This window comes from Stereum hirsutum, assembly GCF_000264905.1.
Source record: "Stereum hirsutum FP-91666 SS1 unplaced genomic scaffold STEHIscaffold_12, whole genome shotgun sequence".
NCBI lineage: Eukaryota > Fungi > Basidiomycota > Agaricomycetes > Russulales > Stereaceae > Stereum > Stereum hirsutum.
The window spans coordinates 445,929-461,584 of record NW_006763142.1 but is presented as its reverse complement, the minus strand read 5'-3'; the positions used below and the strand labels follow the sequence as shown (position 1 = coordinate 461,584).

The 15,656-nt window shown below is 51.4% G+C and overlaps 3 protein-coding genes across 3 annotated transcripts; 1 reads left to right on the top strand and 2 right to left on the bottom strand.

The window, feature by feature from the left end:
• Window positions 1–690: 690 nt before the first annotated feature.
• On the bottom strand, window positions 691–3,486 carry STEHIDRAFT_82680 (uncharacterized protein). The gene is made up of 10 exons (XM_007306764.1): window positions 3,236–3,486; window positions 3,100–3,155; window positions 2,688–3,018; window positions 2,082–2,615; window positions 1,891–2,018; window positions 1,765–1,834; window positions 1,431–1,708; window positions 1,298–1,359; window positions 1,182–1,234; window positions 691–1,091 (listed from the first exon to the last, which is right to left on the bottom strand). Exons 4-10 carry the CDS (start codon window positions 2,158–2,160, stop codon window positions 952–954), a joined length of 810 nt encoding a protein of 269 aa, XP_007306826.1. The 5' UTR covers window positions 2,161–2,615; window positions 2,688–3,018; window positions 3,100–3,155; window positions 3,236–3,486; the 3' UTR covers window positions 691–951.
• A 243-nt stretch (window positions 3,487–3,729) lies between these two features.
• Window positions 3,730–6,684, bottom strand: STEHIDRAFT_100804 (peptide transporter PTR2A). Its single transcript, XM_007306891.1, has 13 exons — window positions 6,366–6,684; window positions 6,268–6,302; window positions 6,197–6,203; window positions 6,116–6,132; window positions 5,933–6,060; window positions 5,837–5,872; window positions 5,483–5,777; window positions 5,353–5,418; window positions 4,958–5,297; window positions 4,748–4,884; window positions 4,445–4,653; window positions 4,213–4,370; window positions 3,730–4,089 (listed from the first exon to the last, which is right to left on the bottom strand). Exons 1-13 carry the CDS (start codon window positions 6,574–6,576, stop codon window positions 3,887–3,889), a joined length of 1,842 nt encoding a protein of 613 aa, XP_007306953.1. The 5' UTR covers window positions 6,577–6,684; the 3' UTR covers window positions 3,730–3,886.
• Window positions 6,685–12,072: 5,388 nt separating this feature from the next.
• On the top strand, window positions 12,073–14,952 carry STEHIDRAFT_159423 (alcohol oxidase; the record flags this gene model as incomplete). The annotated part of the gene is made up of 17 exons (XM_007306890.1): window positions 12,073–12,199; window positions 12,253–12,334; window positions 12,393–12,429; window positions 12,516–12,576; window positions 12,632–12,679; window positions 12,735–12,770; window positions 12,831–12,838; window positions 12,909–12,986; window positions 13,051–13,104; window positions 13,178–13,310; window positions 13,377–13,577; window positions 13,640–13,803; window positions 13,876–14,124; window positions 14,189–14,273; window positions 14,348–14,577; window positions 14,656–14,780; window positions 14,868–14,952. 17 exons carry the CDS (start codon window positions 12,073–12,075, stop codon window positions 14,950–14,952), a joined length of 1,803 nt encoding a protein of 600 aa, XP_007306952.1.
• Between the last annotated feature and the right edge of the window lie 704 nt (window positions 14,953–15,656).

Below are 15,656 nucleotides of genomic sequence, written 5' to 3'. Positions count from 1 at the left end.
TGTCGGGGCAGATAAGTCGACTTCCCTCGCATGGTGGATGTGATGTTCTAAAACATCTCGCACGGCTTCTTCGTGGCCAGCGGAACGCATATAGTTCAGTGAAAAGTCATGATAGATGCTTATCGGTGCAGTCTTGGATCTCTGCAACATGAGCTCTACGAGATCGATGCGGTGAAATAGGATGCCTGTCCATAGGAGTGGAGTATTCAGCAGGACGTCACGCCACAGGCGGCACACAAGCATGATGGACGTCCACCATGCCTTATGCCCCTCATCCTTGCCACGCATGGGCTCAGTTCTGCATAACTCAAATATTGAACCAAGCAGTTCGTCTGGTAGCGAAGAGATTGGGCTGCATGGTCCTTTAATTTCCATAGAGGCTGCAATTGTGGACAGCGTTAGCAACGAGATGACGAGACGATGTTGAATTGAAGCGTGATTGGAGACAAACCTAACGAGGTAATGATATCACTTGTAGCCATTTTCGAGAGTCGTGTGAGGATAAGGTCAGTGTCTGTGATCCCTGAGGCCTTGAGGTGGGTGTCTTGTCGTCGAGACAAAGAGTAACCAGACTATTTACGCGATGTGGTTCAAAGCGCCTGAGGAATGACTCGGCGGCAACTGCCGGACAGCTACAGTCCCGTTCATGCTTGCGCCACGCAAACTCAAGAGCTTCGCACCCACGTAATAGCTTGGAGTACCCAAGGGAGACCCTTTTTACATTATTAATAAGTTCACTCTATCCGTACAACATAACCCATAAATACCAGTCCATAATGACCCTGAAGAAGAAATGTTTTAGAGAACGTAACAATTCAAGGCAAGGCTCCCCCCCCCCTCTCAACCCCCTCTTCTATCCTTCGTCAAGACCGTCAAACTCCCATTGTATGAGAGAGTTTAAGGACTCATACAAGCACCATGTAGCAAACATAGCACATCTGATGTGCGTGCTTAGTACATCAAGTTCCCTACGGCCGAGGGAGACCCGTCGTTATTGTACAAGCAAGACCCGGTACCGACGTAGGATGCGGCGGCGGCGTCGTTTGCAGACATGAGAGCGGGAGAAGTTGCCGCAAAAGCAAAATATAATTCTAACAGTGAGCAAACAGTCAGAAAACAGTCAGCAAAGCGCTAGCAAATCGTTCCTGAAATCCCACAAACTACGACAGAAATCAACTCACGGATGTAGCTCTGCGCGTCCAGCCAGGCAAAGGCAGACTGGAAGAAAGCAACCCTGGAGGAGAAGGAAGCCTAAAATTCAGAATGGATCCGAGCATTCACATGCATGGAGACTTACTGGGCGGATTGCCCACCGGACGGGTTCTGGAGAGCAAACTCGGAGATGACGATCTGGTAGCTCTATAATCCCCGCAACCAATCAGCATCGCTTTGAGATGAACGAAGGGCTCACTCAGGACAGGAAGACTCACGGGGAACTGGTTGTGCGCCTTCTCGACGTAAGCCTGGAAGTCCGCGAAGCTGTTTCCGTACCAGTGGAGGTTGATGTAGTCGAAGTAGCAAGCACCGGCACAGGCGTTGATCATCTGTTGAAGCCAGTCAAGGCCCTGTCCAGCGGACGCGCTGGAAGTGATAGCTGGAAGGGCTTTTTTGATTGCCAGCGGGTTGATGTACTGCTTGTACCAAGAAGCGGCGGCGCTGGGGCTAACGTAGGCGGAGGTACCGTCGGGCTCGTTCAAGCTGAAGACGGCTATGTGTTTAACCTGTGAGCAAGAGATTCCCAAGTGTATGGAAAAATCGACATACTAGCCCAACCCTGCGCGGCTTGACGGCTAGCGAGTTCAGCTACAGGAGAGGACGAGCAATCCGTGCAGCGCTGAAACACACAGAATCAATACTATCCATCTGATCAGAACAGCAGTTTTAGCTTACCTGCATGCCAATGAAGCCAAGACCACCAGCGCCGTTTGTAGAGGGAGGTGCGTAGGTCTCCCAGTCGTAGATAGCGACGACTTCACCGTCACCGTTGTTCAAGACGCCAGGGTCGAGAGGGTTGTTGTCTGTTCGCAGAGCCATGATGAGATATTGCAGATACGAAAAACCTCATCGAGTGTAACACGTACACCATGGCCAAGCGAGACCACGCTTGCCAGCCTGAGCAGAAGCGGCAAAGAGAGCAACAAAGGCGAGGATGGAGAGCATGATGCGTTCCAAAGAAGGTAGATGAGGGATGAGTAGTAGGCACGGAAGACTCGTTGGCGAGGAGGAGTGAAGATCTCGAAGCCCTCGAGTAACAGCCTTTATACAATTTGTAGTAGTCGCCCAGAGCCGGTCCTCAATATATTCGGTCCCGCATGGATCCTCACGGGGCCATGAAAAGAGATTGATGTCAGCGGTCCAGCCATCTCCTCTAGCAATTTGACACGGTGATTGCACTTACGGACGGGCGATCAGTGGCTCGAGACTGAGGGCAAAGTCGATGAAGTCTCCGGTCCTCAGACATACTCCCAAACACTCCATACGACGGCCGGCAGAAGAGAGCCCCCAGCAACTCATAGCGCTAGAATATATTCGACATCGTAAGAGATATTTTGGAAGGCATGTCCCTCGTTGTAGGAAAGGCCACTCCTTGGCAGAACCGGGATTATGTGTATCACCTTACTCATTAGCAGTGAGCCATCAGCAAGGACACATGTGGAAGAGAGGAACAGAGCATGGATCACCCGTACCTTTTCCCCTTCTCCAACAGATTCGCCCTAGAAAGAGATAAAGAGATGCTGCCGCATCAAATCATGATTCAACCTGTTATTCGTCTCCGTTAGAGGATAGGATCTTGACAGGTATCACACTGCTCGCAGTGTACATTCGCTGGGAGTAGAAACCAGACCAGTCGACGCATAGACCGACACAAGGAGGAATCATTGCAGACGCCCGAGAATGAAAAATACCGACGTAGAATGTCTCAAGAATTTTGATGGACGCTGATGACGGTATAATCGAGTCTGTTGTTGCATAGTGACTGGATTGCAAGTTCGTAGCATCGTTTTCTCCGCATAGGTTCTAACGCCAAAATTGAGAACGTGAGCAAGAGGCAATAAGTTTCGAGCTGCGAACAGCAAGTACTGTTTCGAGCGACTCAACCTGGGCGTCAACTGGCCAGCCAAGAATCCAAAGACCGCTCCGGGCTCATCATCACACTGCCAGCAGCACCACCCCCAGCCACATCAAGGTCGAAATCAATATAATCCAGGTACCCATCGAACCAAGCACGACGTACAAAACCAAGGCTCGACAAGGTCCAGAAATAAAGCATACGACGACGCCTATATTCCATGCGGGTCCAGGGGCTTCAAGAGACACAGGTGCTCGCCATTATGATTTTGAATCATTTTCGCCATATGGGCGGGGTCGGTTTCGTTGATGGGCCACCAGTGCGAAAACCATCATCGGAGCGCCCGTGCCGCGTTTAGTTATGCTAGTGCACATCAACGGAATGTGAAAGTCCGCTATATAGAGGCAGCAAATTCCTGGTAGAGTCGAAGTGGACGAGGATGGGGTTCAGTCGCCGTTCGAGTTGACTCATCGTCGCATTGACTCGGAGCTGAAACGAGTTTGATTTGAACTTCGAACCTGCTACGTGGCGGTTTTTGAAACTCCGCTGGTAAAGTTCGGTGCCACAGTGGCGCTCCCGTCAAAGCGATTGCGAAGAGGTGTCAAGCCACACAACGGTCTCACTGTACCGTCCAACGGAGATTTCAGAAGTATCTTCGTCTTCATTATGATTATACTAGTTCGTTCCTCCTCCGAGTCGTAAGTACGCAAGTCACGGACCACCCATCCGCCCGCGGCCCCAAGCAAAAAAAAGCAAAAAGCACAACACAGAACACGTAGCGACATAACCGTAAAAATACACATCCTCACAACCCCTTTAAACAACGCCCATCTCCTTAACCTCCTCTTTCCCATCGTGGTGCTCCTTGCCGGACTCATAATGTCCCTCCTGCAGAGCGTTCAGCGCGTCCTCCTCCTTGTCGAGGTGGCGGAAGGAGAGCCAGAAGGCGATGCCGCCGACGAAGGCGAGGACGGCCATGGCGCCGTAGTTCCATACGAGGAGCGGGTCGGCGGAGACGGCTAGCGTTGAAAATAACGGGAGAGATGATTAGTAACGAGGATAGTGAGATGGTCGGTAACGAGGACGGCAAAATGGGAAGGAGATAGGGGAGATGAGAAGATAGGGGAGAGGAAGAGACTCACAAACGAAGGCCTCGCCGATAGCGTACGAGATAGCGGAGGTGAAGAGGAAAACAGACATGACGAGCGACTTCATGTTCTTTGGTGCCTTCGTGAACGCATATTCGAGACCAGTAATAGATGCGAGAATCTCAGAGAACGCGATCAGGACGTATGAGCCGCTATAAATTCATCGTCAGCTTTTCCTCATAGCAAAAATTCCAGGAAGTAGAGTTCAAGGGGCGGAGAGACGTACGTCTGAATCCATACGTTCAGGTCGCTGGTGAGCGCATTACCGTCGTCATCAGCACACGTAGAAACTTGGTAGCCACAAGGATTGCGCTTGTAGATATAATGCTGCGTGACGGCTGCCCAGATCATAGCCGCGGAACCGGTCATGAAACCCCAGAAGATCTTCTTGAGCGGCGTGAACTTGATACCAATGCGGGCGAGGAAGGGGTAGAACTACGCAGAACGGTGAGACGGTCAGACCCTGGGCAGGACGGTGAAGGCAGACCATGGGCCGGTGGGTGAAGGCATGGGAGATGGGAGTACTTACGAAGAGATCGCAGAGGGGGATGAAGATGATGAGGGCGAAGGGATCGAGGTTGTTGATGACGTCGTTGGGAACGCCGTTAGTGACCATGGTCGCAGCTTGAGAGGTCAGGTTGTTGATGATCTGGTTATACGCGAGCCCTGCAAATTCACAGCACAGTCAGTAAACGCAAAAAGAGAGACCAGAAATACATCCAGTGGCAGGGATACGTACAGTATAGAGGGTAGTAGACAAACACAGTGCAAGCCTTGAAACCTCTCCGGACCTCATCAACCCAGGCATCATCGAAAGTCATCCACTCAGGCTTCCCACCAACGATCTTGCTCGGCTTAGCGCTCTCCCAAAAGTCCGCAGCGGTGATATTCTTCCATGTCCGCACGGGGTTGATACTCCAGCGTCCGCGTGCAGCGAAGAACAGCAAGTGAAGGGCTTTGCCAAGAACGGAGCCAGTGGGGGCGGGACGAATGTACCGGCCGCGTCCGAGGAGGAGGACGATTGGGCATAGGAAGAAGATGATGGTGGGAAGAGTGAACGCGAGCCAGAAGCCGACGTACTGTGGCGAGCGTCAGCGTGCGAAGACAAGGCGCGAGGATATAAAGTTAGTGTACCTTTTCGGAGTAGGTCATTCCGATTTGGCCAACCAGAGCGCCGACATTGATGAAGAGGTAAAAATACTGCAATGACGTAAATCAGTAACGTCGTTTGCAAAAGCCGCGGACAATGATGGAGGCAACAGACCATGTAGATACGGGAGACGGTAACTGTTGGGTCAACGACGACGCGCTCGCCCGATGAGAGTGTGATGAGGTGCGCTTTTGCGTTGTTCATTTGGTCGGCAACAAGGGGAGAGATGTTCGACTTGAAACCACCGGTACCAGCACCCATGACGAGCATGGCGATAATGAGGCAAGCGAAGGCACCGTTGGTATTCTCGAGAACGGGAGGGAGACCAGAGACGACCAGAATAACGTGGCCGACCATGGCGACCAGAACGGACCAGCAGATAGTCTTGTAACGACCCCAGTAAGTATCGCTAAAGCCTCGGATATCAGCTCTTGTCAGATGCAAAGTCGTATCCATCAAGCAACGTACGCAATGTAGGCTCCAAACAGAGGAGTAACATAACACCTATGAACGCAGACGTGGTGAGCAAGCTTGTAAAATTCGTACGGGTGACAGGTAGTTTACCAGAGGTTGAAGAACGTTGTCAGACCGGTGGACGCCCGTTGACCCATGTTCAAAGCACCGGGTGTGCCGTCCGCTCCACTCGCACCAGTTGTGCTACCATCGGGCAGAGGCCGTTGGATGAAGTTGACCTATCGACAAGTAAGTACCGAGAATATAACTGCAGTCATTTCGAGAATTACTTACGAAGACGACAGTCGAACCTGAACGAGAAAAGAGGTTATTTTAGTTTCTTTTCGTGCAAGGCAGTGAAGACCGCAATCATACCGTAAAACTAAATCAAGACCAAACAATTAGTAAGCTGTTCCTTTAAGATCAAAAGTACGAAGACTACTCACAGAGAACCGCTCTGCCAACTCGACAAAGGCAATCACTGGAAAGCGCAGCGTAGTGAGGTTAGCGTTTTGCTAAAAGCGGAATGGAGTGGCTGACTTACGATATGTCGGCCAGTTAATTTTGTCGGCGATATGTCGCAGCGTCTGCAGCTCCTCGAGTGTTGGGACCACGAGGCCATCGTGGATGTGTTCGTGGTCGTGTTCCGGCGACGACACAATCGAGCCCTCAAGTTTTTCATCGAGGGTAGCCGGTTGATGTTTTGCCTGTTCTGCCGTAGCGGCGAAGTAGGCATCGTCCATTTGCTTCTCCATGGCTAGAATTCCTTGATCAAAGTAGACAGGGAAATGGAGGACCAGTCGAGTGCGACGGTGGCTAGGGGGGAGACGAAGGGCGAAGTGCCTGGTAAAGGAGAAGACTCGCTAGTTCGCACCCGAAGAACATCGAGCAGCTTTATATGGGGAGCGCGGCGGGCGTTGGAGAGCGATAAGTGCCTCGGAGCGAAGTCAATTTGATCTCCGGAGTGAAGCACATGCTCCCTAGAGACCAACATGCCTCCCATCCAGACTCGCCCGAAACACTCCTGGGCCACACGAACGAGAAAATAGTGCGATCTGCTCAGCTCAGCGCACAAGCAAACATTGTGGACGGGACCAGAAAATACAGGACAAATCGCTTTCCCGACGTCGGCGGCACCGGCTTTCAAAGGAGCCTCCAATTGGCAAATTTTTTGGGAGCTCTCAGGCCCCCGCCGGCAGTGTCCGCCGATCCGGGCTTTTTACGTATCGACTGTATCGCATCTCAGTAGGTTCTGCGCATGAAGTTACTTGTTCCTCTTGGCAGTGGAGGTAAACGGTCAAGAAAAACCCACGAGAGACAGTCGAGGGAGCGATTCGGACATGCACCATTCTTCGCTCCATGGTCCGTGCGCGCGCTCGAGCACGCAAGATAACCCGCTTGCTCTACCCGGTACCATCGCTTCATCCCGCCGGAGATCGGAGAAGATGGTGCGCTCGCAGTCGTCAACCTTGTGGACGACGTTGACACCAACACACGAAACGAAAGATAAGAGCCCACTGCTTCAGCTCGCTGCGTCGGATCATGATCATGCGATACCAATGTCGCAATGGCGAACTCAATTTTCTTCTGTAGGCTCAGGGCTGGATTTGGCACCGGAAGGCGGAGCAGTCGTCAGGCGCTCACAGTTCCACATGACTCTTCGCACCCATTGGCAGCGACTTGTACCCGTCTGTACATATACACTTCGAGTCCCATTCCACCATCCAAAATAATGCAAAGATGGTAGGGAAACAGTGTTTGTTTTTTCTCCGACAAGGTGCTATAAATACCTCACCTCCTCTCCTCCCCGATCGTTCATTGCAAAAACACAACTTGCGCAACGTGAGCCACGCACGCCACTCAGGAGATAAGACACGCAAAACAACAGGGCCCACGAGGGCCGTCTCGGCCGTTCTCCAGCGCCTCCCGCTTTTTTCGATCACGATCGCCAGGCGTGAGTCAAGAGCTTTGAAATCGGTTCCTTTGACTTGCCACCCCGCAAACTGTGGATGTTGGTGTTTTCTTGTTTGTGATGTGAGCTTACTGTATAGCCATGTTGTGGAAATGCTCGTGGATGACATGAAGATTGAGGTAGATGTACTAGTACTCTACGGGGATAGGATCTGGCCAGGAGTACGAAACAATGATCGGTGAGTTGAACCGGGGAATTCGATACCACGGAGGTCGGAGGAGGTCGGAGAGACATCGAGCACGCCACACTCGTCATAAGTTTCATAGGACTTGTCTAGATGTCCGTCTACTGATCTCGCAAATGCAACAACTATCATTGGTGATGGCTTGGAATGTAGATCACAGACGATGTTGTGAGGTTCACGAGCATACATACTGCCAGAACTACAGGAATAATCCAATAACGAAACGATATGTGTGGACGTACGTCAGACTCTCCATATTTCTGCGAGACTTCGGTCTGTAAAAACAATTGAAGCAGAATAGTAGTGTCGAACACCTGTGAAGTGATAGAACTGCAGCCCTGACGCCATCCATGATCATGTTATCCCAGCGCCCTGTCAAAGTCCAGCTGTTAAGTTGCTGACATCAAGACATCAACAAATCAGTAGTCTTTATCGGACCCACATACGTAGAAACAATGGAGAGGGCTGAGAAAAGGGCTGAGACCAGAGGGAAACAGGAACGAAAAGGACTCATTTGAGGTCACCGTATCGTCATGTCAGCGTCTGTGGGTATCTGTGGGTGCATTGACAGACAACGTCACCGACGTTATCAGTGGGGTGCGGAGGTGATAACAAGAGGCAAGCGCAAGCTACACGATAGACCAGAGTAGTGCTATATACTTAGTAGGGATGCGCACCAAGTAGACTGAGCTAAATGGAGCTGTTTGTGAGATCCTGAAGATACCGACACAGTCATACGTCCAATACTACACCTCCAGAAGGCCCGACATGCTCCAGACGATCTGGGACAGGATTTGAGCTAGCTGGTCGTATACTTATATATCGCAGAGAGTACTAGTTGGCAGACAAAACCGACAGGCCAAACGCAAGGTCTCGTAGGTAACAAAGCCCGAGCCCGAGCATGCCGGTGGTTGCACCAACCGTTTGTCCGTACATACAATTACGACTCTCTGCGAGACTTCGAGCTGTAGAGAACTATTGACGCAGAGTATCGAATACCAAGTAATTGATAGAACCGATGGTGCGTCATCCTAGAGAACGCTCTGTCAAAGGAATCCAACGTACAAGATGCCGACGGACGACAGCACATCAGCGCATCAGTAGTTTCGATCAACTCCTCATGCACATGGCGTCCGTAGAAAGGGCTGAGAAAGGGTCGAGGAGAGAAAAACAGGAGCGAAGATGACTCGTTTGTGGTCACCGTACCGTCATGCATATCAGCGCTTCGAGTGTTACAATGGGTGCAGTCGACGTCACAGACGTTATCGGTGTTGCATGCAGGAGGGCGAGCCACTCGAGCAGGAACGATAGACCAGAGGGCTGGTAGGAATGTGCACCAGGTAGATTGAGCTAGATCGCGGTGTGAGGTGTACAGAGGACACGACAACCACACATCGAGTACTACACTCCCAGAAGGTCTGACATACTCCAAACAAATTTGGTCAGGATTCTAGCTAGTCATATATACACCGCAGAGAGTACTAGTCCAAACAAAACCCACAGGCCAAACGCGAGGTCTCGTAGGTAACAAAGCCCGAGTATGCCGAGTGCTGCCAACCGTCGGTTTCTCCAACGTTAACCAGACTATCCTCGGAGTGTAGATAGAGCCTGCGGCAGCGGAACGATAGCGAGTAGAGGCGTGGTCCCGGTGTTATGTGTTTCCGCAACAAGGGCGAAGTTGAGAGAATTCGAAGTCGAGAGGTTTGATGGAGATGCACGGATGCAAGGCAAGGCACAAGGGGGTGACGGTGGACACTCGGTGAGCGGCGTCAAAGCAGATCAGACTCAGAGCAGTGTTGGAGCTCTGAAAGAAGGTGCCGAAAGTCCCAGGGCGGGATAGGTAAGTTACACAGCCGGGTCTGGGGAGAGAGCGGGACGGCGAGGGGGAGCCATGCAGAAGGCTTTTAAGTATATTGGAGGGAACCGTTGTAAGGAGCCGAACATCGTATCGTATCGAGGCCTGGTGAAGAGGGTGTGAACATAATCCGGATAATGTCTCAGAACGACCTGTGAGCGCAGACAGTGAAAGCAAAGTGTAAACATCGAGGCTGAGGGGACAGGAGGGTATGGGCAATGAAGTGGCGTTGAAGGAGCGAGAGAGTTTTTGTAGGTGGACAGTCTAAGCACATGGCGTTCGCCCCAAGAGCCAAGCTAAGTATATGTTTGTTTTCGAGAACAGAACGCCAGATCCAAGGAACGGATGTGTAAATCGGCATCTCCGATGAGTAATTTCTTCCAAAGGGAGACGCCAGGAATCCTGGTCTTCCTCCGGAAGATAGGATTGAGCAAGACCCGCATGCATGTTCGAAGCGAACATGTTTCGAGGAGCGCAGGAGTCTGTGATAATCCTCAACTTTGAATGGGCGTATGGGAGGTGTGGATCTGGATGTGTATCGGAACGGAGAAGTCAGCAAGAGGTTGTCAGACCGAGTGAAGTCGTTTCCAAAAAGAATACGTGGGTGTAGGGCCTCCCCAGGGTGATGACCAAGCCACTAAGACGACTGGTCGAAATACATGCCAGCGGGCCTGCAGGAACACAGGGGCACTGGCAGGGTCAAGACTGGTCCTAAGTTACTATGTTACGGCCTTATCTCGGGGACGCTCTCGTGTATCACTGTGTATGTCTCCTACGCAGTCATGATTGTAGGCATGAAGAGACATGATGGCCAGAGCCTTCAGTTCCAAGCTTCAAAGAAGTTCAGAGACCGAAGAAGAGGGATAGAGTCGGAAGTCGGATTCGTTCGCATCGAATCCCGTAAACAGAGCCAAGGGTCGTATGTGTAGTTTAGCGGCCCAAGCTTTGATCCGAGGGGCATGAAGCAACAAAAACAAGTAGACAACTGGTTGACTGTTCTGCGTCCCAGGGCGATATCGTCGTAGAGCAAAGCAGAAAGTTCGCAAGACAGTGGCGGCCGCGCAAAGCCGAAATGCCTTCAAGTTTTGCAGCTCCGACGGCGGTTGCCACAGACCTTCGCCGCACCTCGGGCTGCTCGGGCTTTCCCGCTCGCAGTCATTCTATGTTCAAGAAATGACTCGAAGTGAACGTTCAACATTCAACGTTCACCGTTCATCGTACAGAGTCGAAATGTTCTGGTTTGTGCTCTCTGAGCAGACTCATTCCGACCCGACTGCGTTCCCGTGCAAATCGCGACCACGGACACTAGCATCTTCTCTAGCTTTCTAATTGGACCATTCGAGAAGTCGGACCACATCCTTGGCAGCGTGGACGCCACTTCCCCCAGTGTTCCTTTCAACGGATTTTGCTCACAACCATCCTTCGGGCTAGCTCGAAAATCATGTCTGACCTGTTGTTATGCAAGATGTTAGACATTTTGGCATCCAGAAACGTTTGTCGGTACCGAGACCGCGTCTGCTCCGTACCATGGTGACCTACTAGTAACGTCCAAGGTACGTTCAAGGCTTATGTCTGTCGGATTATCCAGCTCGCACTTGGTATCCCGTGGGCATCACCCTCCGTGCTCCGTCTCGGCAGCCGCTTTGGGGCTCGACATAAAACATGCTAGTCCTCGTACTAGCGTTTATGACTCATAAATTCGGGGCACTCAGGCTTTGCTGCCAGAGGCATATAGGAGGACACTGGCCTCTACACGTCCACACCGGGGGCCGGAGCCCTGGCCGTCCGTGCCCTTGCTAGCTGGTTCAGCTTTTACGCGCCGTAACCTCTGCGTTTAGGTTCTTTACTGGAACCATCTCCTCGTTCTATATCACCGTTGTAGGAAGAGGGGAAATCAGGCCCATCATCAGGATTTGTGTCACGCCAATTACGACGGAGAAGCCTGATTGTGCCTCCCTCGGAAAGGATGGCATATGCATGATCCACCAGAATCGTAACTTCTTGGGATTATCCTTTTGCCAACACGAAGGTCACGCTAGGTTGAAGGTGCCTGCGCCTCGCCTATCAGTCCGGTCTCATATTTAGTGTGGACGCGGCGATCTGGAAACGTCTCCCGTGGGTTCCCTTCCTCTCACATTCTCTCTCCTTCACTACCGGCGTTATAAAGGCGTCGAACTTCTGTAAACTCGTCACTCTTTTCCTCTTACCAGAGTCTCTCCTTCATTTTCTATCCGTCAACCATGCAATTCTCTCGCTTGGTCGCCTTCGCCACTTTGGCAACCTGCTCTCAAGTCACACTCGGCGCTCTCTACTCCGATCCGTCTCAACTGCCATCTAACACGACCTATGACTATATCGTTGTTGGATGTGAGTACCGTTTTCAACACGTCCATTGATTCACTCACTGAGACTCTGTGAAGCTGGTGCCGGTGGAGGAGTCATCGCAAACCGTCTTTCGGAAGACCCCAGCGTAAATGTCCTAGTCATCGAGGCCGGCGGCGAGTGCGTGGAATTTAACGACTAGTTCCGTCCCTGAGAAGTCTGACATTTCGTTTTACAGCTCGGAAGGCCTTCTCACGATGTCTATCCCATTCTTCGTACGTGCCCAAATATTTGGTATCGCCGCGGGGAAGGTCTTGGGTGGATGCTAATGCCTATTTCCCCTTCTTGTTTACTCGCATAGGGTCCCACCTTGACGCCTGACAGCGCGGTGGACTGGAACTTCACGACTATCCCCCAAGAGGGTATGTCTTCAGGTTATTAGAATTCTTGTTAGATTTCTGACTGAGCATCACGCAGCTCTTTACGACAGGACCGTTCCATATGCGCGAGGACATGTCCTTGGTGGTGAGTATAGTCGTTCTTGGTCTCGGTCAGTGATGATAATATCATCGGCCCATAGGTTCGACTTCCGTGAACTTCATGGTTTACACTCGTGGTACGTCAATCATACGAAATCCCGTCGAGTTTCTGCCATGGCTAACATCACCATTCACAGGTGCCAAGGTAAATGTTTCGGGACATAGGAAAATCAAATACCATCGGCACTGACCATTGCGGTACATTGGTCACATAGGACGATTTCGACCGATGGGCAAACTACACCGGGGATGATGGGTGGTCCTGGGATGCTCTCATGCCTTACATACTCAAGGTTCGTCACTGGTACTTTTCGCAAATTCGCCGTACAAATTCGAACTTTTCCGCATCATTTATAGATGGAGAACATGACCACCGTTACGGAGACGGACAAGCTCGAGCCTGCAGTCCATGTAAGTCCTCGCTATCAATTTATTTGTAACAATCGTACTGATGGTAACTCCATTTGACGGCCTCAATATACAGGGCACGACCGGTCTTTTGCAGACCTCGCTGCCCGAGTATCCTCTGGCAACAGATGCGATGGTGCTCAATGCTTCTCAGGAACTCTCTGACGAGTTCCCGTACAACGCGGACTACAACTCCGGTGACATGATCGGTAAGTTGTCTTCGCTCGGTCTTGTCCTCCACCAAGTCATCAAATTCATGTCATTATCTTGTCTAGGTATCAGCTGGGTCCAGTACACCATTCAGGACGGTCAACGTGTCAGCTCTTCGACAGCGTACCTGCATCCCGCGGTCGCCGCAAGGTCCAACCTCGACATCTTGCTCAATACCCAGGTCACCAAGGTTACGCAGACCGGTACTGACAATTCGACTGGTACCCCTATCTTCCGTGGTGTCACGTTCGCCACCTCTGCCGACGGTTTGTTATCGTATCTGTTATCAGTTGTACGAGTTTCTGATAGATTGTTGTCTTGTCACCAGCAACGAGCTACGCCCTCAACGTAACGAAGGAGGTCATCCTCAGTGCGGGTGCTTTCCAGAGCCCTCAGCTTCTCCTTCTTTCCGGTATCGGTAATTCTACCGAGCTCAGTGCCGTCGGTATTGAGGCCATCGTCGATCTCCCCGGTGTTGGCCAAAACATGCAGGTACGTTCCTAACTTCTCTAACCTATCGAGATTTGAGCTCTAATCCATAATCATCCAATTCTCTTTTTTAAGGATCACCCCCTCCTCTCTAGCTCTTGGAGCGTTGCCAACTCTGAAATTACCTACGACGACGTCGGCCAGAACGCCACGCTCGCTGCTGAGCTCATGGAGGAATGGGAGACCGAAAAGGAGGGCCTGCTTGTTCTCGGTCCGGCGAACCAGTTCGGATGGCTTCGTATTCCCGACAACTCATCCATCTTTGAGACTGAGGAGGACCCTTCTGCTGGTCCTACTGCTGGCCACTATGAGTTGATCTTCACCGTAAGTCGGCTGTCCGATGTTAAGATCGTGTCGCGTCGTACTCATTTAGGTTGAATGCGAATAGGACGGATTTGTCTCCTTCGCCATCCCCACCCCATCAACCGGTCACTACTTCTCCATGTTCAGCAACGTTGTCACCCCTGCGTCCCGTACGTCCTATTTTCACCACTCTTATTCTCCTTCGTTTTTTCCATTCTGGTATTGATCTTTGTCCATACTCCAGGCGGTAGCCTCACGCTCGCCTCCTCTGACCCCTTCGCTGCGCCTCTGATCGACCCTGGCCTCCTCAACTCCGACTTCGACATCTTCTGCATGGTCGAGGCCATCAAGGCCATGCAGACATATGCCACTGCTTCCGCGTTTGATGGGTACCTCCTTGAGCCTTACGGACCTTTCGCTGATGCCGTCGACGATGCCTCGATCGAGGCTTATGCTCGTAACTACACCACCACCGTACGTCTTCGTCTTTTCTCTCTTCGTTGTTATTACTCCTCTGACTTGCAATCTACGCTTTTTATGCTAACGATATAGGTGTGGCACGCTACGTCGTCTTGCTCCATGGCTCCCGCAGACTCTACCGATGGATGCTTGAACCCTGATCTGTCGGTCAAGGGTACCATTGGTCTTCGTGTCGTCGATGCCTCTGCCATGCCATAGTAAGTCTCATTTCCTTCCAGAGCTCCATTGTACCTCTATCTTTGAGCATTTCCTGATGCGTTTTTTCCTTCCTCTCTTTCTTCCAGTATTCCATCGGCACACACCCAGGCTCCTACGTACATCCTCGCCGAGCGCGCTGCAGACATCATCAAGGCTGCCAATGCTCTCTAAGTCGCAGACGTGGTGCGTTGTACGGAAAACCTTGCTTGTCGTCTGTCCCCGGAGAGTGAGAATGCCCCATCCAAACTCTGGCCCAACTTCCTTCCGAGGCCAACAGTATAGCCCAACGACAACATTTCTCTTACTTATTTCTTTTGTTTATTTTGGGTCTTAAAACTGTTAGTAGTCTAGCAATCGACCTTGGATTGAGTGCGTTTGTTGCTGTGCGAGGCGGAGATGAGAACGTAGCTGTAGATGTTGTAGTTGGTGTGTCACGGACATTGCTGTTTATTTGTACTTCAAAACTCGCTTAATACCCTCTCATTGATTGTTGCAGTCGTGCTATGTCTCCAATGCATCAATTTGTTCATACAATAACTTTTGCCATAACCTGCAAATGATTATGCGTCTCAGCTCTGCCTGTCGCCCATCGATGCTTTGAACAGGGAAAGCGGGACCGGGGCAACCTTGTGATAGAGTGGGTTATCGTTGACGCGGTCGACGACGATCGACTACGTAAATTTCCCCGCCCCCATTGTGGAAGATAGCATAGCCGGTGGGGAAACCTGCGGGGATATCTGGGGATATCGAATTGCGATTGCAGGTCGTCGCATTGGCTCAGGACAAGACAAGGACAAGACGACGGTAAGTGCATGGGGGTCTGTGGATGCGGATTTATTTTCATGCTTTGTGGATGGTCCTCGCCTTGAAGCGAC

Bases quoted from the DNA above. Each gene is read 5' to 3' on its own strand.
- STEHIDRAFT_82680 (XM_007306764.1), bottom strand. From the start codon at position 2,160: ATGCTCTCCATCCTCGCCTTTGTTGCTCTCTTTGCCGCTTCTGCTCAG. The intron at 2,019-2,081 runs GTACGTGTTACA...CTCTGCGAACAG, and splicing joins TGGTCTCGCTTGGCCATGGT to ACAACAACCCTCTCGACCCT. The intron at 1,835-1,890 runs GTAAGCTAAAAC...TGTGTGTTTCAG, and splicing joins TTGGCTTCATTGGCATGCAG to CGCTGCACGGATTGCTCGTC.
- STEHIDRAFT_100804 (XM_007306891.1), bottom strand. From the start codon at position 6,576: ATGGAGAAGCAAATGGACGATGCCTACTTCGCCGCTACGGCAGAACAG. The intron at 5,873-5,932 runs GTAAACTACCTG...CTGCGTTCATAG, and splicing joins ACAACGTTCTTCAACCTCTG to GTGTTATGTTACTCCTCTGT. The intron at 5,298-5,352 runs GTACACTAACTT...CGCTCGCCACAG, and splicing joins GAATGACCTACTCCGAAAAG to TACGTCGGCTTCTGGCTCGC.